The 26,519-nt window shown below is 42.4% G+C and overlaps 1 protein-coding gene and 3 long non-coding RNA genes across 4 annotated transcripts; 1 reads left to right on the top strand and 3 right to left on the bottom strand.

The window, feature by feature from the left end:
- Nucleotides 1-361: 361 nt before the first annotated feature.
- Nucleotides 362-19,003, top strand: LOC121657215. The gene is made up of 4 exons (XR_006013534.1): nt 362-372; nt 6,904-6,913; nt 14,516-14,520; nt 18,847-19,003. It is a non-coding gene; the product is annotated as an uncharacterized LOC121657215 (long non-coding RNA).
- A 205-nt stretch (nt 19,004-19,208) lies between these two features.
- On the bottom strand, nt 19,209-19,897 carry LOC121657128. The gene is made up of 3 exons (XR_006013519.1): nt 19,662-19,897; nt 19,531-19,589; nt 19,209-19,440 (listed from the first exon to the last, which is right to left on the bottom strand). It is a non-coding gene; the product is annotated as an uncharacterized LOC121657128 (long non-coding RNA).
- Nucleotides 19,898-19,902: 5 nt separating this feature from the next.
- Nucleotides 19,903-25,111, bottom strand: LOC121628039. The gene is given in 3 exon segments (XM_041966933.1): nt 19,903-21,174; nt 21,177-23,932; nt 24,082-25,111. Coding segments are annotated over 3 exon segments (5,058 nt in total).
- A 310-nt stretch (nt 25,112-25,421) lies between these two features.
- LOC121657127 lies at nt 25,422-26,286 on the bottom strand. Its single transcript, XR_006013518.1, has 3 exons — nt 26,230-26,286; nt 26,099-26,157; nt 25,422-26,008 (listed from the first exon to the last, which is right to left on the bottom strand). It is a non-coding gene; the product is annotated as an uncharacterized LOC121657127 (long non-coding RNA).
- Nucleotides 26,287-26,519: the final 233 nt, after the last annotated feature.

Raw genomic sequence — 26,519 nt, 5'->3', positions numbered from 1 at the left:
TTTCTCTGCAGCGGAGGGAAATGAAAGAAACAAGCCGGGCAAAAAGGGACAAGGAAGACTGAGCGGACAATTCATTCATTCTGGAGGGCTTATATGTTCTGAAAGGTGCTGCTTTGGCAGCAAAAACTTTCCTCTGACACGTGTCCAATTGATACTTTGAAATGGCTGCCAACTCAGCACAAGTGATAGGACAATTCTGCTCGTCTGCAGATTGGGAGATGAGAGTGTAATGTTAAGGTACAGGGAGATGGAAAAGCCACCACCAGCTGAAAACTCAAGATATCGCCCGCAGCATTTGTCTTATCGATTTCTATTCATTCCCTCATCCCCCCACATCATTACTTCCAGGCTCACATCATTATTGTTATGTAAGTGCCACTTGTAGTCATCATTATCTTCCTCATCATCTTCATTTCATCTGTGCTTCAGAACTGATAATGTCATTACAACATAATGTCTGCAAGTTGACCACATAGAGTGTAGCCATGGGCGCATACATCTGAATGTTTAAAATACTGACCTTTATCTGAAAAAGACAGCATTACCATTATGGTGTTAACACGACTACTTGTCTACATGTTACAGAGCATATCCTGAATAATGACTCACGCCCACTTCACATCCCCCTATGCAACTTCAGTAATTGTCCTCACCCAAACCCTCAGCTTAATCCGTAACATTCACAACACTTAGCTTTAGCCTACTTGGGTTTTTTCCAAGTCCCAATAGTGTATTTTCTTCTTCACTTACAGCATTCTGGCTGTTTATTAGGCACTACCAAAGCTGGTGCTGCCAAATGTTGTGATAGAAACAAGCAAATCAATCTATGAAAATAAAACCAAAGCTTGAGGTCTCATTAAAACTCAGTAATTTCTTTTTTCTATTATAGCTTAGCCCAAATATGACCTTAGGGTTAAAATAATGAAAAAATGTGTTTACCTCAGTATCGTATTCAGCTTAATGCCTTAATTGGACTAATATCAGAAAATGCTATCCATATTAGCATAGCCATTATCTGACATGGCCTGAATTTAAATATCCAGAGATGTACACAGACTGCAGTACAATGGACAGAACAAATTAATTCTCCTTGTGACTGGACACGAACAAGGACATGGTTAGATGCAGAACTCAGCTGTTCACTGAATATTTGACGAGTGTATTACATTTGATTATTAAACATCAACAGTGGGTAATATGTTTTGAAAAAAATGACATAAATTTCCTGTAAATGCCAAAGTCAGGAAAGTCTTTGTCTCAGTTCTTAAATAAAAGCATAAAAATTTACAAACAAAAAGATTCCTGTGCTCAAATCTCATCTGCAGCCTTTCTGCAGAGAGTTTGCATATCCTTGCTTTGTTTTTGTAGTTTTCTTTGGTTACTCCAACTTTCTTTCACGGCAGGATAATTGGTCCTTCTTAGTGGATTTTAAGTGTGACTGTACTGAGTTCTCTAATGGGCTAAAAAGTCCTTTGGAGCACTTATTTCCATTACACAAAGAATAATTTTACATGATGACATATTGAGGTTGTATAGAGTTCTCTGAAAGAATCTGTGTTCATTCAAAGATTGTAGGAGAAAAAGCTTAAATACTCTAAATATGTTAAATATGTAAATTCAAAATGCATTCAAAAAGAAAAGAAATTACAGGAGTAATCAGTATTGTTTATTGGCCTTCTACCAAGTTATTATCGTTAATAATCAGTACATAATTTCACAAATCGATGGATGGATGGATGGATGGATGTATGGATGGATGGATATATAGATGGATGGATGGATGGATGGATGGATGGATGGATGGATGGATGGATGGATGGCAGACAGGCTATAACAATTTCCATTTTCAGTTAGATTATGTTGGAATCTATAGTGTTATAAACTAACACTAGCTTAATATCAGCCTTAGTGATGCCCCTTATTTTAGACCACAAAATGCAGACCTGGTGTGTGTGTGTGTGCACGCATTTGAAAATGTTCTCGTGGTATCTTATAAAATTTAAGAGAGGATGGAGCTAGTCATTTACAAGAGCCTCAGGCAGTTAACAAGGCAGCCTTCAGCCTATTATTTGTCCTATTGCATCAGTTTGTCAGCCAGTCTTATATCATTAAAGGCATGTCCTCAACCACCATACTGAAAACAATAATAGGTTAACATCTATGTCAAGCATGCTGGGTGTTATTAAAAATAATTTCAAACAAAAAAAGAAGGAAAGAAAGAAAAAAGAAATAGCCATATTGCAGCAGTGGGCAGAAGTCAATCCGTCATTTCTTCATATGTTCCTTCCAAACAGCCAAGCAGCCCTTGTTATTTAACAGCCTATGTTCCTTCCTATATATATATATATATATATGTATATATATCTGTATATGTATATATAAAGAGCTGTTACATAAAGATAAACATCTAAACTAGGTGTGTAGTGGGTACTGTAAAAATGTGAGGAAACAGGAAGTACAAACAAAGTGGCAAACCTGAATTATGGTAGATGAACAGTATTTGAAAGTGATGTCCTTACACCTGCCACGGGACCTCAGAGATGCATCTGAGCCTTTACTGGAGCCATTAACTGTTCACTTAAACAACATCAGAAATGGTCTCCATGGAAGGGTGGCTGTCAAGGAGCCATTCTTCTGGAAGGGAAATGGGGAGAAAAGGCTCCTGGTATGACAAATGACTCAAAAACTGGACTGAAAATCAGCAGCAACAGGTCTCATGGAGTTATGAATCCTCCCCCAGAGCCTGACCTCAACATTGTTGAAGCCGTATGGAAACCTTGGCAGAGAACAGAACAAAAAGCAGAAACATCCAAAGAAGAGTTTTGAAAAGTCTTTCAAGAAGCCTGAAAAACTATTCCTGAAAACTCCTTAAAAAAAACGTGAAAACATGTTTGAGAGGATTTAGGTTGTGTTGGAGATAAAGGTGGTCTACCCCATGCTGACTTTCAAGTTTGTTATAACTGTTAAAACTCTGTTTTTACCTTATCCTACATTTTCATTAATGTTGTCAGTAAATTTTTCCCCTTTTTATGGCAATATTCAAAGAAATGAGGGATGGCTCACAACTTAAGTACAGTATAATTCAAGAATTGAATTCAGAGTCTACAAAGTCTCAGTGACAAACGAGACTTTGTAGCTCATTGAAATAAGCTCATTCAAAATGAATGAGAAAATGTAGGTTCCTTCCTGAACATGACCACTGCTCCATAAGGAAGTTTAATTTGGGAAAAAACCCGGCAGCCTTTGCATTTTAATGCATGTAATTTCTCTTCTCTCCCTCCTGCTTTCTCTTTACTTTGTTGAAAGTCATTACTATATATGTTGAATAAGGGCATTAAAAACAAAAAAAAACATTTTTTTTAGTAAATACATATAGAAACAAAAGATGAGGCTCATTTCTAAAAGCTGTCTTTGGACCTCTGAACACATGCAAAACTCTGGGTTAATGCTGACATCCTGTGACATTCTGGATTGGTTTTCTTTGCATTTAAAATCTGAGATATTGATGATTTCTTTGACAGTGCAGGTGAAAATCTTTATGTCTAGACATCTTTACAAAGATGTGTGTTATGTGATTGAGGTGACTCTTAATGTGCTTTACCGTCTCCAGTCTATCCTAGCAACGCTCCTCCAGTTTGGTCACTTAAATCCAATATTCAACGTAACTGTAGAATGCAGAGTACTGCTATTTGGTGTCGAGGCTCTGGTCCCTCCCTGCAAAGCAGCATCAGTCGGGTGTGTGTGGGTGTGATGATACATCCTCCCCCTACTGGAAATTTTAAAGAATAATTTTAAACCTTTGGGCCAGTAAAATAAATCCATTTCCTTGTATTTTTGCATCCCACTCCAGCATATGCAATTTAATGAACTTGCCTGAGATATTTTCTAGAACCAGACAGCTGAGTGTGTTCAGCAATATTTTCTTTTTCAGCTTTAGGGTGTAGCATGCATCCTATTAATGTGGTTTTCTATTCTTGGTGGTGAACATAAACATTTCTTTTAGCTCAGGCTATTTGTCTGGGTTTGGAAAGCAACAGGTTTCATCAAGATTTCTACCCCTTCTTCACACATTTAGTAATGTAGCTGTTTGTGTGACTTGTAAACGCACACTGTAACTTGTGTATCTGACATTTGGGAAGCTGCAATGCAATTATCCTGTAAAATCTTTCCTTTTTTATCATTTTAATTTGATGTGCAGTTTTTCCACTTTTGAGTTTGTTTACTGTCACATTACATTAATGTCACACCCCATTTCCAAAAAAGTTTAGATGCTGTGTTAAATTTAAATATGAACAGCATTTAATGATTTGCAAATCTTGTAAACCAATATTTTAAATCCAATGAAGTACAGAAAACTACGGTGGCCGACAGGTGCAACCGCGCTGCAAATACAGACAATACAAACTACAAGAAGAAAACGTTGCAAATTCACTGACACAAAGGAAGTGCTCCGGGTTTCTAAGGCCTGCGGTGCGTTTTCACCTGAGAGACAACGGTGAGAAGAACAGAACTGGTGGGAGGTTTGAGCAAAGCACAGGGAGAGAAAAACTACACCAAGGAAGGTCATTTTATCTATTTATTTATTACATTTGGCCTCAATCTTGTACAATATTAGAAAAAGATCAGCTGTTTTAAGTTACTGACGTATAGTAAAAACTTTTGGTAATGTAGTTTTTCTCTCTGTGCTCTGCTCAAATTTCCCACCAGTTCTGTTCTTCTCACCGTTGTCTCTCGGGGTAAACACACCCTGCGGGCCCTGGAAACCCAGAGCACTTCCGTTGTGTCAGTGAATTTGCAGCATTTTCTTCTTACAGTTGTTTTTGTTTATGCAGCGCTTTTTCTGTAATTTTTCTGTAGAAAACCAAACAAAAACTGAAAATAAGACATTTTACTATTGTGAGAAAGATTAGCTCATTTTAAATAGACAGCAGCAACATTTCTCAAAAACATAAAGACATGGCAACATTTACCACTGTGTAGCAACCCAGCAGTCTGTAAATGGGAAGCAGATAAACTCTTTGTCCTGGATTTTTCTTTTATGAAGCCATATTGTTGCACATAGAAGGAGTATATGAACAAAAATCTGAACAAGACATCTGGATGGGAATTCATCAGGTTACTCTAAAACCTGGATATAAATTTCAGCGTTGATGGTACTTTACAAGATGTATAAGCAAAAATGCAGCATCATACCGTCAGAGATTAAATGAAATCAGCACTGATAACAGGCCTGACGGGCCCACTCCTCTTTATTTGAAAGGATACATAATCGATCATTTCGGAAAAACATTTCAAATTTTGATTCATCTCACCACAGATGTTTTCCAATTTGTCTCGTTCAGTCTTAAATGAGAGCAGATGGTTGTTTCTGGATCATGCTCACTTATGGCTTCTTATTTGTATAATAAAGCTTTAACCTGCATTTTTGGCACATTGAACTGTGTTCCCATGATCTCTGGAGGTGTTCCCGAGCCCCTGTCAAGGTATCTGTGTCAGAGACGTGACAGATTTTAATGCTTGTCATTCACCTTTTACTGTAATTTCATGTGACAAATGTTTTGGGAAAAGGCTGCAAAATGAATAATTACCCTTTCTGGCTATGTTGGATTGGTTTTGTTGTCCATTTATAATATTAATATAATATCCTGTACTGACCTCTTCAGACCTTTGATCAGTTTCTCATTTAAAAAAAATGTGGTTACTCCATTAATCACATCTGTACGGCACAATCCAAATAAATAAATAAATAACTGTGAAACACACATCAGCACAGTGATTTACTTTCTGTTGGCACCAGGCACATCCAAGTAGCTTATTTAGGTACCTGGAGACAGAAAAATATCCTCATTTAATGTGACCATTTTTCTGAAATGTACTTTGCTCACAGATACTGTAATCATACTGATTCTATGATGTCTGCTTTGTATGCAAAGGATTTTTTCTGCATGTGCACTGGACTGCAGGCAAGCTGCCATATTCTTCCTAATAATACAGTTAGTGGAATGTTTTAAAGCTTACCATTATAAATTGTTTTTAACCTAAATATTTGTATGATTTAAGTGAATGAATTTCTGTCCTGTCTTAATCTATATTCATTAATGCACTATAGTCCGTGTGTCACAAGCCTTCATGAGCATGAGTTCCAGCAAATCCCATTTCCAAGAAGTTGGGGTGCTGTGCAGAACATGGTTTAGAAACAGAAATAAATCCTAGGGGGACACATAAATGTTGAAAGCCAGATTCTTCCCACTAATATGCTTATTATAAATTTGATGCTTGTCACTCAGCTAAATAGTCATAATAGTGGTGGGAGCAACAGAAGAGATGCTGAATAATGCTAAACATGAATCTGGTGAATCTCATGAAATAATTAGATTAGCAAGATCTTTGAAGAAACAAATATAATCTAACAGAAGTAATGAATGTAAAGTGTCTGTAGTGGGGGTGGCAATGTGCCAATTGTAACCCCAGTCTGACAAGAAAAGAAGCAAAAAGTAAATTTAGCAGCTAAACTAGCAAATCTAATCTCTAGCTTGGATCTGCCTGACTCCTGAACAAACCAGCAGAGCCTCAACATGCTAATAATCGATTGAGTTAGTTGCTATTCCAGTGGTTTGTTAGCCTCAGCATGCTAGTGATCTGGTGAGCTGGTAGCTGCCACAACGGGGTGTTAAGGTAGACACATGGTGGCCATCTTCCTAACAACAGCCAATCAGTATTCAGTGCTGGCTTTTCATTAGCCAGCAGAAGCACAGAAAATATTTTCTCTGAATGTTCTCTGAAAATTTTCTCTATATTTTAGCAACCTAAGACCAGCATATCCCAGAAGAAATCAAACTACTCTTAAACATGTGCATACAGCAAGCACCTGGATATGACATAATCAATGTGAATCCCTGATAGAATATTTGTTGTTAGCTTATAGTGAAATCACATCTTCAGGCTCTTTCACAGAAATACGTACCAACCCTTTTCATAGGTCTGTTAAAACTAGGATTGATGCCTCTTCATTGAAGGATTTGTGAAAACCCAAAGGAAGAATAGGGGGTCAAAATTGACCCACCACTGATTGACCTCTGAGTTGGCATGGGAGGCAGTAACAGAGGCGGAACAGGTAGTGTGCTTTCACACATTAAGCCAGAAGTAGATCATAGATACTATAACATCACAAATCTGAATATCTTAACATTGTGTAGTCATTGTGAATAAAGCTGTGTGGTATTTATGGTAGCTGAGAAGATGGTATGAAATTATATTAGACACATATATATGGGACACAGAACACAAATGCCTTGGAGTTAGCCTTGGGCTTCCTCTGATTCCGCAACACTTCAATGATTTGTGATAGGACACTGGTGCGGGATAAAGCTGACAGAACCAACATCTCTAATGTCCCTGAGCAATAACCTAAAATGATCTATGTTATCAATGTTTTCCCCTCATTACTGATTTGTAATTCTTGTACTCTGCAAGCTCAGCTTCTCCCAGGAGGTCTGCACACCACCCTCTGTTTTCCTAGCTGGACTCCTTGTTGAGAGTAAACAAACACTTGTTAAACAGAGATCCCAACCTCCCAAGACATATGCATAGCAAACCAAACAGGGGCGCTAGTGGCTGCATTTTCAATAATTTCCTAAATGCTGAGCAAGAGCTGAGGGCCAGACGAAGGAGGTAAATAACTCAGTAAAAGCCGAAGAATAATATGAATCATGTATTGTGGAGCTGGAGGATCTGTAGATCCTGTGGGGGTAAGTCACAGCGTCCACTAGAGGAAAACACCCAGTGGAAACTGTCATATCCATTTTGAATCACTGTGGAAATGCAGAGACAAAAGGACAGAGACAGAGTCAAAGGGAACGAGGAAGAAAGCGGAAAAAGGCTTTACAAGGTCAACAATGCATTTGAGGGATACTCGACCTCTCATCTGTTTCTGAAATGCTCCAAAGTACACTCACACACACACACACGCACGCACGCACACGCACACACACACACACACACACACACACACACACACACACACACACACACACACACAGAGGCACAAAAGGCTGCAGGATTTCGGCATGCAATGAAACATGACAGTAGCCATGGGAGGAATGTTAAAGGTGATCATTATGACAGCCTCTTTTCTTTCTTCTGTGTACTGACACAGGATAGAAGTCCTGAAAACGTTTCCAAAGACCATGTTGCACTATGAGAGAATGAACACAGTACTATGATCAAATGAATCTTGTGTGCTCAGAAAGCAGTCAAGTACTATGTCAGTGAAAACAGGGATTCATGGCCAGTTTTCGCTTTCATTCTGTAGCTTGTGCCCAAACAACATGTTGTAAAGGTCATAATCCCCTTCCAGGTTCTGCCAGTGTCTGCAGAAAGCTGTGAGCTGCCATCATTAGAAGACAATGTAAAAATTCAATATGCCAGCTGGAAATTTTACAAGTGAATTGTATTTATAAAGCCCAACTAAAAGGACAGTAGCAGCTCCACTGCCATAGAAATACTTCCAGGGATTAAGCATTAAAATTTCAAATGAGACACACTTTGTCGGTCACAATTGTTTTCATACTGAAGAGCCTGTTATTCAAAGTTATTTAAAAATGCTGACACAGTAAAAGTAATTAATAGAGCTGTATATTATTTTGCTTGGAAGATCTGTGTTAAAGGAACAGGAAGAAACAAGTTAATTGGAGTTAAAAAGTAAAACATCCTAGACCTGTCGCTGAGCTTAAAAGTCTGCTATATGAGTTACTATTGGCAGGCAGAAGCTGCTGTATAAAAAAAAAAAAAAAACGTCTTATCAGTTTGCAAAGATTGTATAGCACATTGACACCAAAGCACCCAGTGCTCCACCATCTTTAAAGTAATACCACAGAAATTTTCCCTTCTTAAAACAGTGCTGCTGACTCGTGATGGCACACTGAACTTCATGATGCACATGCCTGCAGCAGTCATTGCCCTGAAACACCCTGAGGCTAAGAAACTGCACTTCACAACTTTTATTTGTAGCCTGCATCACGCGAAAGCTGCGTTTTGCCTTATGACACTGTATCACATGCCAGTTACTGGATGGTAACACACAGGCTGTTTTGAACAGGCAACATGGCAGATTCAGCTAAATAATAATAATATAAAAAAACAACAACAAAAAAAACAAAAACAAGAAAAAACAAATAAAAAGCCAAAATGGCATTATTGGAAAAAGTGATGAAAAGATAAAGTGAGAGAGCAAGCGATAAGAGCCAACAAGAACAAAAGCCAACATTGGACTGACATTTAGTGGCTGGATAGAGCTCAGAAGGGAGTCAGGGTCCCAGATGGATGCCAAATTAATTGGTAAACAGGCTCAATGACAATCTCTGGAAATGACGTTATCTCTGAGTCGTCATTTATTTGGTATCCTGTTTCCACCTGCCTTAGTCTCATTTACTTTTTATTTGCCAAATATTTCACCTTCTAAATTTCTGCTTTTATGCATCAAACAACTGTTTTGGTATTTTACACACAGACATTTGCATTGCAGAATTTTGGCTTTTTGCTGCTCAGTGTTCGGTTACTTTCTGTGGTCACCAGCACTGAGTTTTAAACTGCTTTAAATTCAACTGAATCAATCATCATTATATTCTCATTAAATATTTTTCTGTTCCTAATATCAGACAACTAATCAAGGACATCAAACTTGTTCAACTGCTATCTCTAAACACTGGATGTTTTCTATTAGTCACAGCAAAGCTACTACATGCAGATAATAAGACAATATTTTATTATAGGGTGCAAAACAAAATTACAACATCTCTGTGTGGTATTTAGATGTCTTTGCATGTAAAATGAGAGTAGAGACAGTATATACATGTGTAAAATAACAAGTTAATGGATAAGGGAATGGAAGAGGAGATAAGAACTCAGCTGCTCGTGTGCTGACGAAGACCAGAGGGCGGGCCCACATTACACCGGTTTTAGAATCACTTCATTGGCTTCCCGTGTGTTTCAGGATCAATTTTAAGGTTCTCTTATTGGTTTTTAAATGTCTTAATGGTCTTGGGCCTTCTTATCTTTCAGATTTGCTTTTACCTTATGAACCCTCGCGGCCCCTGAGGTCTTCCGGTACTGGCCTCCTGACTGTGCCTAAAGTCAGGACACATACTCACGGAGAGGCAGCTTTCCAGTGGTATGGTCCTCGTCTGTGGAACAGCCTGCCGGAGGAGCTCAGGGCTGCAGAGAACGTTAATGTTTTTAAGAGCAGGCTCAAGACCCACCTATTTAATTTAGCTTTTACTTAATATTTATTCATTTTATTTTTATTTATTTTATTCCCCTAGCCCATTTATTTTTCTATGTTAACCCATTTGTATTTATTCTATGCTTTTATTCTATTTATATTATTTTTAGGTTATTTCTCCAGTGTTTCCTCGGAAGGGGCTCTCTGCACCGGCGGCTTTCATCGGCTGTGGCTGCTGCTGCTCTGTCCTGCGGGTTCTTTCAGTCTGGTTGGGTGGCTCCTCTGCCTCTCACTTGGCCGTGTGCCCTGGGTCGGTGTCCTGGCGGTCGTGGCCTGTGAGCAGCTCCCGGTGCAGACGGCTCCCTGTGATAGTGTTTCCTTACCTGGCTCATCTGTGCTCAACCTCACATTAGTCTTTTAATATGTGCAAGTATGTGTGTGTATGTGTATGTGTATGCTTGCTTGTGAGAGGACGCGGGGAGGGGTTGTGTGTGTGTGTGTGTGTGGTTGGGGGGGGCATTGTTTTAACCATGGAAAGCACTTTGTGCTGCATTTTTGTATGAAAAGTGCTCTATAAATAAAGACAGATTGATTGATTAATAAGAAAATGAGACATGTAGTGTTGGAGGACTTGATCAAAGGAGTGAGTGGCATGGCCTGGTTCCTGGTGCTACATCAACTAATTAATTATTTTGAAAACAAATAAGAGTCACTAAACTATTTATATTAAAGTAGCACTACATAACTTTGTAACTTCAAAACTCTGAGCTTTGCACTCAGTTTGTGATATTTATCATGTACCTTCCTCAAGCCGCTGAAGCCCAGAGGCTGAGAAACTGCACTTCACATTTTTTTTTTCTCCATCCTCCATTATGGCATATGCTGTTTTGAACATGCTGATTTGGCTAAGACAACCAAAAGGATATTATTGGAAGAAGCATGAAAAAAAAAAAAGAGAGAAAGGGACAGTACAAGACGTAAGACAAGAGTCAACATTAGACTAACTTTTGCTCACTGGACAGAGCTCAGAAAAGAGAGGGGATGTACTACAGAGGCAGAATTTGAGGGCCACGTTAGTGAGAAAATCTGCCAAAGTTCTGTAGTGGGGCTTTAAAATTTTAAAACTCTAGATAGCAGGTTGAACCAGAAGGTAAGGAAAGTTGTTACAAATTTAACTAGCCCAGTATGACGTTAATTTAATGGTTATGCCACTTTGGAAAACAACAAGCAGCCTTGAAAGAAAGACAACATCCTTGACTGTTACTTCAAACTTCAATTTAATCCATATTTTAAAAGCAAATGTATTTCAAGGGTGTTTCAACACTGCTATCATGCATTAATCAAAATGAATAGAATTGGTAACATAAAGCATGATTTACAACACTCATTTTTTTAGGCTATCCTTGTTTCTTTTGTACTATTTGTTGGTGTCGAAAAAGCTGGACAACTTCAGTTCTGGCTGTCATCCTTTAACTGACACAGCGCTCAGGCCATGGCAGTCAGTTGTCCCTGAAACCACTGAAGCATACAGATGCCTGACATCGAGGCCATTCTTAGGCATTCAAACAAACCTCCAAAAAGAAAAAAAAAAAAAAACAAAACAAAAAAAAAAAAAAAAACAACACCACTGCAGGTACAGATTTATAGAATGGATGCTGAAATCCATCTAAGCTGGCTAAAAGGAGCATCAGCATGCAGCTGGCCTGCAGGGAAAAAAATGCCTGTTCTCCAAACACAAACATGATGGGCTCTGTTTGGCTGTGGATTGCTCAGAGTGATGGAATAGCAATGGCTTAGCACACATGGGTTCACCCAAGAGGGGAGGCCTCTTGCTTTCAAATCGGCACCACTGCTTGCACGCATTTTGGCCAAAGTGTATATTTGGAATGCACACGCAAACCCAGAGACACATATTGATTAATAGCATGTGAAGGCTCTCTCAAACACACTTTGCATTTTAGCTGAAGGGCCACTGCAGACCCCGGAGAATCGTCTGTTCTTCTGGAGTCCTTTAACTGTTATTGACAAGCTCATGGAGACCAGAGGGTGCACTCTCACAAATGCATCAGCAAACACAGACACGCACACATGAAAGAGGCATACATGCATTTGCATCACAAAACTCGTGTTTAAACTTGTGCACACAGCGGAAACAATATTTTGCAGCCTCACTCTAAAGTGGCCTTTGAAAATGTTAATGACTCCGGTAGAAGCAATTTTGATATGAGGGTAGCATTAATGTTAAGTACCTCATCTTCCAACCAGCCAGCTCTGCTCAGAGTGACACAATTACACTAATCGCACAGCCTTTACACTACAGTTCTCACACATTCTCCTGCACTGACAGCCACCTTCACACAAGGTCCCATTCAAACCTGTCAAAACGACGACACCCACCATGGAACACTTGCAGCTAAATGAGCTTAAGTGAATAAGAAATGTTACAGAGGAGAAGAGAGAATGATCCTTTTGTAATGTGATTATTCTGTAAGAGGTTTGGAGAATTGGAGAGGAACAGTAGATAAAAACACACAATCACATGTACACACACACTAATAGGATATAGGACAGAAGCAGCTACTGTGTCAAGTCAACACATTTTTGCAGTCTTATACAACAGTGGTGAATTGTTAATGCAAAGCATACATTCATAGCTGGCATACCAAGTCTTTTGTGTCACTGAAAAGGCTCATATTTAAAATGTGTTTGAATATTCTGAATGTGCTTATAATTTATTAAGGTTTGGTCATCAAATAGATGAATTTGTGTGGGATGTAGACACAACTACGGTGGTTACGCAAAGTGATGCTTGAGAATAGAATACTCAGATTATCATTATTATCATTTTCTTTTACATGTTTTTACATTTGTCTTGCGTGTTTGTTTCATATCTAGTGTAGGTGTAAGGGTGTGTGGAAACCTCAACAGGTGACTGGAATTGGCAGATTTTAATCAGTAATTGACATTTTGGACACTCACATTTTTAATTCTTGACCAAAATGATCTAAAATGATATTTCTTCCATGTGAAAGCTTTTCTTTCCTTTTTTTTCTTTTCTTTCTTTTTTTTTTTTTTTTTGTTGTTATCATTGTTTTATACCACCTACAGAACAAAGAACAGGAAATCCCAGCCATTGACCCCATTACATAGTGCAAAGCTGCCCATATTTATGCACACACTCACTAGTCACTTCATTAGGAGCAACTGTTCAATTGCTGAGCACAAATAGCTAAACAGCCAGTCACATGGCAACAGCTCACTGCATTTAGTCATGCAGACATGATCAAGACAACTTGTTGAAGTTCAAATTGAGCATCAGAATGATGAAGAAAGAAGATTTAAGTGACTTTGAACATGGCATTGTTATTGGTGCCAGACAGGCTGGTCTAAGTATTTCAGGTACTGCAGATCTATGGGGATTTTCATATTTAACCATGCTATGGACCAAAAAGACTCAATGTCAGAGAAGAATGGGCAGACTGGTTAGAGATTGTTAAAAGACAGCTTACTCAAATAGCCACTGGTTTCCACCAAGGCATGCAGAATAACATCTTTGAACACACAAGATGTCCAACCTTGAAGCAGATGGGCTACAGCAGCAGAAGACCAGAAGACAATTCATACACACTCACCAACACTGGACAACAGAAGTGGAAAAATATTGCCCGACAAGTCTCTGCCTTGTAACACGGTTTAGGCTGGTGGCGTGAGCATCAGCTGAGCATGGATGAACCACCACAGCCTACCGGACTATTGCTGCTGACCATGCTTTTTCCCTTTATGACCACCATATATCTTCTGATGGCTACTTCCAGCAGGATAAGGCACCATGTCACAAGGCTCAGATCATGTCCAACTGGTTGCATGAACATCACAATGAGTTCATTGTACTCCAAGGATCTCCACAGTCACCAGATCTCAATCACCATACAAAGGGTTTGAACGCTAGCGATTAAAAAATGTTTTCTTCTTTATGGACATGAGAACAGACAAGGCTTGAATAAGATTTACTCTGCATGTACAGTAAGTTGTTTTAAGCCAAAATAAAATATAATATAAATTCTACAAACATGCGACAGCACCTCATGTATTCCCAGCCCAGGTTAGAGGAGAAGGTGTTCTGTTGCTTTGGCATACGTTGTAAGAATAGCTTACCATAGCCTTGTTTAGACTACTTCGGTTACAGTGATATTTAACATATTATTTAGTGAATAGTTATTTCAAAGTTAATTATTACATGTTCAATCTCACCCAGTTTTGGAGACAGAACTATTTTCTAATAAATAGGTGGTACAGTAGGTGTTTAAACAACATTACAGCCTCGACTGCAAAATGATTAACAGTAAAAACTGTATTATAAGTACAGTTTCATGCACATTCATCTGAATTTTTAAGTTTGTTTTCCCTTGAGCTTAGCCATACAAGAGATGCACTTGAGCAATGTAAATAGACTGCACTAAAAAGCGATTTCTAGTCATGTTGACCACTCAAAGAGTTTTAACACTAGAGCCACATTCACACACAATCATACCCCAATAGACACATCAGGAGGCAACGTGGGGTTCAGTGTCTTTTCCAAGGACACTACAGCATGAAGTCAGGGGATACCTGGAATCAATCCACCGACTTTCAGGTTGGCAAATCTGCTCTTTCTCCTGAGCTACAGCCACCCTAAATAATGTAAAGGGCAAATAATATGGAACAAAATACACAAACTAACTGCTTGTGGCTTCACAGTCGACCGTATGCAGACATAATTTCAGAGCAGCCAGTGGTGATGAACTGATTTGCATTATTTGCATCTTTCTGTGCTACACAGTCACATTAACGAAGGGTAGCTATTCTGACGGCATACACCAAACCAACAGAACACCTGTTGTTGCTCCTATCTATTGCTAACACATTTTACCTGTAGATTCCTTGGAAAAAAATATGAACATAATATAAATAAATAAATTTATGGTTTGATATAAATAAAAGGGACTGGAAAAACCACCTCAGCAATAATATTTACGTTCACACTGTTTACATTTTTTGAAGAGGATGTATTATTAAAAAAAAACACCAGATGTGATGACTATGATAATGCTAAAAAAAAAACAGATAAAACATGTGATTTGGATTAAAAACAAGTTTTTTTTTTACTTTCATTTAATTGCTGCAGCAGTGATTAAAGCCATGCAGTGCAGGATTAATAAACAGTTCATTATTTCCAAAGATTTAGTCAAATTAACCGGATCTTTTAAAAAATCTAATTCCTTCTATGCCAGAGGCGGAGCAACGTGAAAAATCACTGAAGAAGACCAGACAACCAACATACAAGCAAACTTAAACCTATTTGTTAAAGAAGGGCAACTTCTGTTTCCACTATATCAGAGCAAAACATGGAGCTGCATTAAATCCTGGTGGTCTCGGATTTAGCAGAGTGTTTCTTTGATCTGCATCAGAGTTCGTTTACACACACACACACCTCCCCAAACGAACCAGCAAATGAACTAGGATTTCAAACAGAAGGGCTGTGTTTTAATGTGCCGATACTTTTCCAAACCATTCAACTCCATACATCTAAAAGTGTTATGTAGGCCTACCATCTCCATTCAAACTAATGCAGTGGCTTCCAGAACAAACATCATTATGTGACAAGTCGGGGGTGAGAATGAGTTGATCAGATTGCTACATAATTCTGAGTAAATTGCCTCAGCAAAGAAATATGTTCATGAAAGAGGAATCAAAACAAATAGCTGGCCCATTTGTTGAGAAGGATATTTCAGAATTTTTAGCTCTTACTGGAACAAAGTCTGGTTGGAATCAGTGGTCTCCTCATTCCCGATAAATACAAACACGTCTATGTTCATCTTACAGCAGCGTTAGGGAAATATCTATATACAAGAGAGCACCAAGAACAAACTGTACACCTGAAAAAATAATTAATAATATTAAAAAACGAAAGTGTTACTATCATAAGCTACAAGAAGTAAAATGAGTCCTTTAAACTATTATTGCTTCTGATTTAGGTGTTTTCTGCTCTTTAAATGATTTTATGTATAAAATCTACAGATTTTTGCCTTGAACTCCAGCAAAGTTTTCATATTTCTTTGGTGATGACACAAAAGATCTTCAGCAGTCTGTGTTCAGATGAGAGTGGGAGACATTTTATAGGCAGCACGTATAGATGTAATTAGAGCTGAAAGATTATGTAAATTCGGCTGTTGTCATATTGGCATAGAGGGAAAAAACAGTGATTCTGGCTGGAGCTTTCAACATCTGCACACACATGGCTGCAAACACACACACGCACACACACGTGTTGACTACTACTCCGCCAAAGAGAAAGGATAATTGGTTACTGAGCGAGAGCCCCCTTCGGCTCCTCATTAGCAGCCAAATATGTGTGTGTGTGTGTGTGTGCTTGAGCACTCCACATACACCAAGTTTGTGTGTTTGATCAAAATTCATGTCACGTCATACTAATGTGCAACAGGGATCATCTCCTTTGATGCCTTCCTACAGTGCCATGTTCTATTGTATTCTCATACATCTCATATAACTCTAGCTGTAGCAGTGTGTGATTGCTTTCATGCAAGTGTGTGTGTCTGATTAAGTGGCCTACTCGGTGTTGCAGCTGTCTTTATTTCACTTCAGGAGGAGATAATATGTGGTAATCTCACAGTATTAGGAAGCCCCGTGGTTGAGTTGGAAAGATCTCCTCTTTATTGCAGCCGTGGCTCGGATGAGCTGACCGAACATGGGGAATTTGTTTTTCCTCTTAGCAAAACACACTTTCAAATATAGAAATTTCTCTTTTCTTCAACCAGCTGAGAGGCTAAATGTATAAACCTCAACATGATTTTTTTATTTTATGATGAACTCTTCTGTCAAGGCAAAAGGTGAGTAGATGTAAAAATACATCAGTGATATCCAATAGCATCTTCCAAGTGGAATTATTGTTTAAACATCAATACAATTATCATTTGTTCGACACAGTTAAACAGTCTTACTATAACCCAGTGAGGAAAATGCAAATAACCTTAGATGTGTGGTGTCACTATGATAAAGTCAGACTGTACTTCCATGATTATGATTAGTTACAAAAATATTTTATTTGCGACTCTAAATAGGAGTAAACTTTGCACTATACACATCTCTAAAGCAGAACTCCTGAAACTGGGCAGATTTTTACACTTAAACACCCCCTCACAAAGTCTAATTTGATATCTGTCTTGTCTCCCATCTCTTCTCTGAGTTCTCTCCAGCCAGTGAAAGTCAGTCGAATGTTGAATTTTATCTAAACTAGAAGTTATCAAGTGATGGCCTAGGCTGGAACACAAATTTGTGAAGTGTAGATTCTCAGGTTTGGACAGTGCAGGGTAATGATGGCCATCAAAACTAATCAGAAACAGTTTTGAGGTAGGAAATTCATGTAGTCTTAATGTATACAAAACACAGAACTGTAGTATTTATGATAACGGCAAATAAAAAATAGTCAACATTTAATGCTGATAGTGCAATGGATGACTAGAAGGACGATCAAACAACTAAAAGATGTGACCTCAAAGGGCATTAAAATCCAGAGTTCAGCTTGATAGAGAAGTAGTAAGGAACTTGGGAATTAAAGAGTTACCAGAAGCAGCAAGCTTCATGCCAAAGGCCATGGCAAAATGAATGGAGGTCTATTCATGGATTCCTTGGGTGATGTACCCTCAAGGGCACCATTGGAGTTGTTTGTTAAGTGTCAAAATGCATTCTGGGAGTAGTTTGTAGTCATGGTTCAGTTTCTAACTGGTCCTGACCTTTCCAGCAAAGTTTCACCCAGTGAGTCAGAATCATATGCTGAAATATACTGAAAAAGTATTAATGTGCATCTCTAACCTGCAAGGACAAACGCCTTATGATTTATCTGAATGTGCTGTGTGCTTCCTCTGCTTGTTCTTCTCTGGTACATTTGGCCTCTCTCTCAGAATTGTGGTGCCTTTAATAGTAAAACAGAAAAACAATTAATCCTTTCCAAGCACATTAACCCGCAAAGCGCTGAAGTCGCAAAAATGGGGAACTACCAGGCCATATCTCCAGAAAGAGAGCTTAAACATGTCACCACTTTCCACCGCTAAATGACTGACACGTGAATCTTTAATGTGACACAAACATGGTAGGCAAGGGGAGGGAAGGGAGGGGGGTCTAGTCAAAGTTTATGAGGAAATTGCATTTTGAAGACACCATACAGAGCCAATGCAGTGTTCATAGTCAGTGATAAACACGCAACATATCAAAGTGCTTGTTTCACTGTTGATGAAGAACTTTGTCAGCTATCAGCCATCTCTGATTCTGGAGGGAAATATTTGCTTTCTGAGGATGACGACTGGCCAACTAGCAATAAGAAAAAATACAAAAAGATAAAGTGCAGTGGCACAATAAAAGAAATAAGAATAAAGTGTCCAGGCTTATGAAACAGAGAGCAATTTATGTTTGTAAGCGTAGCAAGTAATGTCGCATTTTAATGGCAGTTTGAATGAAGCAGCTGGATTTTATTTGCAAAACAATCTCAGAGAGTTTATGCTCTGGCTTGTGAGTGACATTAGTGTGGCATGACGAGGGTAGGGCCTTAATAAGTAGCTTCGTTGATAAAAAAGGTGTGACAACGCCACCCAGGGGAATTTCACCCCCGGGAACCTTCTAGCTCTTAAAAGTAAGAGCTAGGTTGATATCATGAGCAGAGTCCGTTCCAATTCACAATAATCTTTATTTAAACAATCAAAGTAAAATGAACTGTCGGCGGGTATTTAACAATAAAACTAAAGATACAGGTTGTGGGGAGGGCAACCATTCCCAACATTAACCAAATAGGGGAAAACAAGACAAACTCAAACCAAACCACCAGTGTAGACACATCAACCGTGCTCAAACGACCACCACCAGGAAGGGGAATGTTGCTCGGCGCCCACAGTACCTGTACACAAAACACAGAATTAAAAGTACGCCACCGACAGTTATACTAAAATCTAATAGAAATACGCCATCAAGCAGGACAACAAAGAAAAGGTAAACTTCAGCGCCACAAGTCCAGTGTAATCCGTCCAGCGTAATCAGTCCAGGCACGCCAGAACAGCAGGGCTGCCGATGATCACTTCGCCGAGTCGCCACCTGTATCCGTGCCGGCAACGCGCCGTGCTATCCGGAGTAGAGGAGGAGGGGCAGCCACTGGTGCAATCCCTGCGGCTATACTCCTGCTCACACACACACACCCACCCACACACACACAGGATTGATCAAAACAATTCTTCACTGGTGCAAAACTTATGACAGGGCAGACTCACCACATCCAGGTACCAGCCGCAGCGCGATCACTCCTGTCCACAACCGCGCTTGCCCACAGCTGCGAGTGTGGGAGGCCTAGTTAGCAAGTTAGCCTACACTTCTGCTAAGATGGATATTAGTTGCGGCTTACCTTTTAGGAATGTCCTCCTGCACCCAGCCACGCCAACCTGCCACTGCAGCCACCAGGCAAAGAGGAGGCGAATTCCTAAGCTTCCTATCCCCTGTGCTTTTATACTCCCCCAGCGCCACCAATGTAATAAGTGGTGGTGCTGGCAGCACAGTGCCATCCAGTGGCGAGGAGGTATTAACCCTCCTGTCACATGCACCCCCACATTTTGCATCGTCGACCCGACGATGAACCAACCCAAACCTCAACACCAGGGCCTAAAGGCAGCAAACTGTGTGCAAATTGCTGGATTAGCAGGCTCCTGAGCTGGTCTGGCCCGGGGTTCCACAGAGCGCGGGAGATGGTACACATTAGAGTGGTGTCCAGCAGTTGAGCGACCAGTTCGGCGCACAGCCTGCTGGCTGGAACTAGGCTGATCATCCGCTGGCACCGACTCCCCCCCCACTCTCTGTGTTTCAGGGACAGGCCCTGCACTCACAGAACCTATTGCGGGGCCTGACCGATGTACCACAGGGTTTTCAGAAACCAGAAGCCACACGTCGCCTTCACTGGAGCTGTTACTCCCATCCAAGTCCACCACTCTGGTGGGGGGCAGGATCGTAGATGCAAGGGTCCCCAGTTCAGGTTGAATCACAGCTTTCAACATGTCCCGATGTACCGTTCGAACCTTTTGTAGATCATGTGCAGGAGCTACTGTATACACGGCCCCATGGCCAGATGGAGCTTTAATAATCTGGTGGACCACAGGACTCCAGAGGTCCTGGATCTTATGCCTCCCCTTTGCTCCGTGGTCCCTCAGATAAACCATCTGAGCAACAGGGAGAGGCGCATCACGCACCTGCAAATCATGTCGCCGCTTTCGATGGCTAGCAGCGACCTGCAAACGCTCCCGAGCGCCCTCAAATGCGACCTGCAATCTGGCCTGATGTTCAGCAACCCAGTCCTGTACCGCACCAGAGGTTGGGTTCTCCACTCAGCCCAGCAGGAAGTCTACTGGCAGACGAGGTTCCTGTCCAAACATTAGAAAAAAAGGTGACTCCCCAGTGCTCTGATGGGGTGTAGTGTTATAACAAAACAGCACCTGCGGCAGACATGAAGCCCAGTCACATTTCCGCGAAGCTGGCAGTGTTCGAAGGAGGTTATGCAAAGTTCTATTAAACCGCTCACATTGGCCGTTACCTGCGGGATGGTAGGGAGTGGTGTGAGATTTAACAACACCATAAAGTGAGCAAAGCTGTGCAATAAGGGAACTTTCGAAGCTCCGACCTTGGTCAGAATGCAGACGACTCGGAACACCAAACTTATAAAACCATTCCGAGACCAGAATCTGGGCTACAGTGGGAGCCCGCTGGTCTCGTGTGGGAATCGCCACGGTAAATTTACTGAAAACGTCGGTCATGATGAGGACATTCTCAAAGCCACCTCTAGAAGGCTCTAACAAGGTGAAATCAATGGCTAGAACTTCGTTAGGACGTCCAGCCAATAAATGACCCATAAAACTACGGGGCCGTACCCAGAGTCCTTGGAAATCTGACACCGCTCACACTGCTGGACCCATGTCTTAATGTCCGAAGACATGCCCGGCCAGTAACAGCGCTGTCGGACCAATTCTGTGGTCCGTTCAATGCCCTGATGACCATGCTCTTGATGCAACTGAGTCAGGACGTCCCTTTTAAGGACTTCGGGCAACAGGAGCTGGAGAAATCCTTCCCCCCCATCTGGGCGAAATACCTGGCGAAAGAGGACCCCATCCTTCTCCACCAACCGCTCCCACTGACGCAGCAGAGCCAAAGCTGATTTAGACAACTGCAGTCTCTCAGTAGGGGTAGGTGGAGCCTTCCGCTGCCAAAAAGCCCACACCTCTGCAAGGAGGGGATCCCTGCCCTGCAACAACCGCAGATCTGACACCGAGTGGACAGGGAGGGCAGAGACCAGCGACTGACATGCGCTCACCTCTGCACAGAACGGTGGTGGAGAACTCTGTCGCAGGTTAAGGGGGAGCACGGTGCCCGGCAAGCTAGATGGAAGTGCTTGCGAGCCTGGGACATACTGCCGTGATAACGCGTCCGCGTTCCTGTTACAACGGCCTGAACGATATTTTATAGAAAAGTCAAAGTCAGCCAGTTGTGCAACCCAGCGATGCTCAACGGCCCCCAACTTAGCAGACTGAATGTAACTTAGCGGGTTGTTGTCCGTATACACAATGCATTTGTGTCCCAACAGATACTCCCTGAATTTTTCTGTCATGGCCCACTTTAGTGCCAGAAATTCCAATTTCATGGAACTATAGTTTGACATATTACGCTCTGGAGGCCGAAGACCTCGGCTGGCATATGCCACGGGCCGCACGCCCTGATCCGTCTCTTGTGAAAGAACCGCGCCCAGCCCACCGTGGCTAGCATCAATCTCCAGAATGAATGGACAGGAAAAGTCAGCATAGGTCAGTACGGGGGCTGAAACCAGCCGAGACTTCAATGCCTCAAAGCTTTCCTCGCACTGAGGTGTCCACAAGTCATCCAGGGCCTGACGTGACCCTTTTGACTTGGCGCCTACCAGGCTAGCCACCAATTTATGCAGGGGACTAGCTAGCTTAGCAAAGCCCTCCACGAAGCGCCGGTAGTAGCTAGCAAAGCCTAAAAATGAGCGCAGCTCTGAGACATGGCGAGGGCGTTGCCACTTGGCTACCGCCTCAATTTTTTTCGGGTCTGTGGAGACTCCATGACTTGAGATAATGTGCCCCAAATAGCTCACCTCCTGCTGAAAGAAGGCACATTTCTCCAGTTTCGCCTTAAGACCTTCCCTTTTCAGCCGGTCAAGCACAATTTCCAGTCTCTGCAGATGCTGTGCGACAGAGGATGAATAGACGATGATGTCATCTAAATAAAGTAGCAGGGACTGACCCTGCTGATCACCAAACATCCTCTGCATCAACCGCTGGAAGGTACTTGGAGCATTGCAAAGACCGAAGGGCATGCGGTTGAACTCAAAGAGGCCAAAGGGAGTGCAGAATGCAGTCTTAGCCCGGTCTTTCTCAGCCACAGGGACCTGGTTATAACCACTAGCCAAGTCAATAGTGGAAAACCAGCGTGCCCCGGACAGCACATCTAGACTCTCCTCGATGCGAGGCAGGGGAAAAGCATCCTTTCTGGTCTTACTATTAAGGCGGCGGTAGTCCACACACAAGCGTAGACTCCCGTCTTTCTTTCTCACCAAAACAATTGGTGAGGCATATGGACTGCTACTTTCCCTGATTACCTGAGACTCCAAAAGTTGGTGAATATGGGCCTTTACTGCCTCATAGTCTGAGGGAGGAATGCGCCGATACCTCTGCCGGACCGGAACATCATCCACCAGAGGGATTTCGTGAGACAACAGGCTAGTACAACCCAAATCACCGTCATGTGCTGAAAACACTGACCGATACTTCTCGAGTAAAGATTTAGCACTAGCCTGTTCCTCTTCTGGTAGCACAGACAGATCCAGCATGTCCAGTTCGCTTGACCTAGTGTCCGCCACAGTTTGCAATGAAATTGTTGCCGTTACCGACTCCACTTCAGCCACGCCAGCCGGCAGGCTAACAACCTGTGCCACATGTAACACTCCCAACCCAGTCCGTGGGTAGAGGAGAACCTCGGTTGTCCCCACATTAACCACTGGGACGTACACCGTACCCTGGACAACCTGTAAGAGGCATGGGGAGGCCAAGAGCCCAGCAGGTAAACCTGACTCTAGGGGCTCAAACAGCACATTCTGGCCAGCTAATTTTTCAGAGCAAGTGCCCGCTACAAACTTCATTACCCCTCCCGGTATGCGTACTACACGCCTTCCTCTGACTCTCACTGAGTGAGTAGGGTCCCCCTGGATTGAGGCAGACGACTGGTGGTACTGCTGCAGTGCTGCCACAATTGGACCAGGAGCTTCCGAAATGGAAGTGGAGTCAAAGAGGGACTGACCGAATGTACTGAAAAGTTCCTGGTAACAGCGGCGAATAACATTCATCCCCAGAACCCCGGGGACGGAGGAAACAGCACTAGGGGGGTCTTTTACAACAAGGATCCCACAGCTGGGTATCACCTTGCCACACAACTCCACATCTAGCTCCAAATAGCCAATATATGGAATAGCCAAGCCATTTGCCGCTCGTAGCTGTAGCCAATGACACGACTGCAGCCGCTCACCACCCCAGGGTGCAAACTGTTTCTGAAAGAAACTTTCTGTCATAGTTGACACCATAGAACCCGTGTCCACCAGGCAGGTCACCTCCACCCCACCAACTACAACACAAATCGTTGGACAGGGTGCAATCAAATCCGTACCTACACCCTTCTGTGAGCCTAAAGACTCCCCCTCTGAGCTGTGGCTCCGCAGCTCAGCGGGCTTCAGTTTTCCGACTGATTAGAGGGCCCGGAAAAGGGAGCAGTACCTGGATTAAGTCCCGCCACAGAGTTCCCCTGCCGCCGCGGGAAAGCTCGCTCATTCTCACACTCCCGTGCAAAATGACCTGGCTGCTGACACCGGCGACAGATTAGGGACCCATGACGGGGAACCTGCTCACGAGGGCGAGGGGCCTGCAGAGAGGCAACAGTCTGTGCAAGCTGATTGAGCTGCTCCTGTTGTTGTTTCAGAACATCCATCAGCTCACTCAACGTTGGCTCAGATGGACTGCTCCGACGAGCAGGCTGGAGGCGGCCCTGCACTGCATACTGGAGGCCATAAGCCGATGGCAACGAACAGCTACGTGGTCTTCCACCACCTGGAAGACCCTCTCTCTCCCATCTAATAGCCTCGCTACGGAGCTCCAACATAGTGGCTCTAGGTTGTTGCCGCACAAGCTGTTTAAGTTCCCTGCGAAGCGAGCTATCACAGACATGCTCAATGAACTGGTCCCTAAGCCAGACACCAGCATTAGGTACGCCATCAGGTGCATTCTGCTTTACCCGGTCCATCAGCGCCATGAGAGCCAAAGAAAACTCATGCAAGGTCTCCCCTTCCTGCTGATGTCGAGAAAAAAAAGCTTGTTGTAAAGTGACATAAGACTCCGTACATCCATAAAGTTCTTTTAGGATGTCAAGAACCTGGACTGGGTCACTTCGCTCCCCACTAGAGCAAAACTTAATCTCCTCCTTTGCCTCCCCCTCCAAATGATCAAATATAAACAAGGCCTGGTCTGCAGCAGCAAGGTGGCGGGCACGCACACACGCCTGCATCTCTTCTATCCACTCGGCTATTCCCATGCCAGTCTTACCATTAAACATGGGACACCTTCGGTCTCTAGGAATTACCACCAAGCGCTCCGTCATAGGGCCAACACTCACCGCCGGGGCATCGCTTGCCGAAGGAGATGAGGCACCGCTAGCATCCACCTGGAGGGCTGCCTGCTCCCGCCGCAGCCGTTCATTGTCAGCCTTAAGCTGCACCATGAGCTCCCTCAGCTGCTGCACCTCCTCCTCCATGATGAACACCGCCCACCACACCGAGCTCACGTGAGGATATGACTTGGGGTTCCCTGATTCCAACCCTGCTGTTCTGGCTGCACCAAAGAAAGAAAAAAACAAAATTAAAAACCACAAAACACACAAAAAAACAAAAAACAAGGGAAGAAAAGAAAAAAAAAAAAAAAGCAAAAAAAGAAAAAAAAAAAAAAAAAAAAAACCACTATGGAATGACTCTGCCCCTTAAATATTCATCCTGCCGACAACGCCAGAATGTGGCATGACGAGGGTAGGGCCTTAATAAGTAGCTTCGTTGATAAAAAGGTGTGACAACGCCACCCAGGGGAATTTCACCCCCGGGAACCTTCTAGCTCTTAAAAGTAAGAGCTAGGTTGATATCATGAGCAGAGTCCGTTCCAATTCACAATAATCTTTATTTAAACAATCAAAGTAAAATGAACTGTCGGCGGGTATTTAACAATAAAACTAAAGACACAGGTTGTGGGGAGGGCAACCATTCCCAACATTAACCAAATAGGGGAAAACAAGACAAACTCAAACCAAACCACCAGTGTAGACACATCAACCGTGCTCAAACGACCACCACCAGGAAGGGGAATGTTGCTCGGAGCCCACAGTACCTGTACACAAAACACAGAATTAAAAGTACGCCACCGACAGTTATACTAAAATCTAATAGAAATACGCCATCAAGCAGGACAACAAAGAAAAGGTAAACTTCAGCGCCACAAGTCCAGTGTAATCCGTCCAGCGTAATCAGTCCAGGCACGCCAGAACAGCAGGGCTGCCGATGATCACTTCGCCGAGTCGCCACCTGTATCCGTGCCGGCAACGCGCCGTGCTATCCGGAGTAGAGGAGGAGGGGCAGCCACTGGTGCAATCCCTGCGGCTATACTCCTGCTCACACACACACACCCACCCACACACACACAGGATTGATCAAAACAATTCTTCACTGGTGCAAAACTTATGACAGGGCAGACTCACCACATCCAGGTACCAGCCGCAGCGCGATCACTCCTGTCCACAACCGCGCTTGCCCACAGCTGCGAGTGTGGGAGGCCTAGTTAGCAAGTTAGCCTACACTTCTGCTAAGATGGATATTAGTTGCGGCTTACCTTTTAGGAATGTCCTCCTGCACCCAGCCACGCCAACCTGCCACTGCAGCCACCAGGCAAAGAGGAGGCGAATTCCTAAGCTTCCTATCCCCTGTGCTTTTATACTCCCCCAGCGCCACCAATGTAATAAGTGGTGGTGCTGGCAGCACAGTGCCATCCAGTGGCGAGGAGGTATTAACCCTCCTGTCACATTAGCTAAGATCAGATCTTAGAAATATTTAAGTTAACATTTTACAAAAGCAATATAGGAGTTAAATCCAAGTACTTAATGTGAACTGAGGGACTCTAAA

The sequence above is a fragment of the Melanotaenia boesemani genome, chromosome 17 (genome assembly GCF_017639745.1).
Source record: "Melanotaenia boesemani isolate fMelBoe1 chromosome 17, fMelBoe1.pri, whole genome shotgun sequence".
NCBI classification, from domain to species: Eukaryota; Metazoa; Chordata; class Actinopteri; order Atheriniformes; family Melanotaeniidae; genus Melanotaenia; species Melanotaenia boesemani.
Note: the sequence above shows the minus strand (reverse complement) of the source record. Positions and strands in the feature narration are given on the sequence as shown.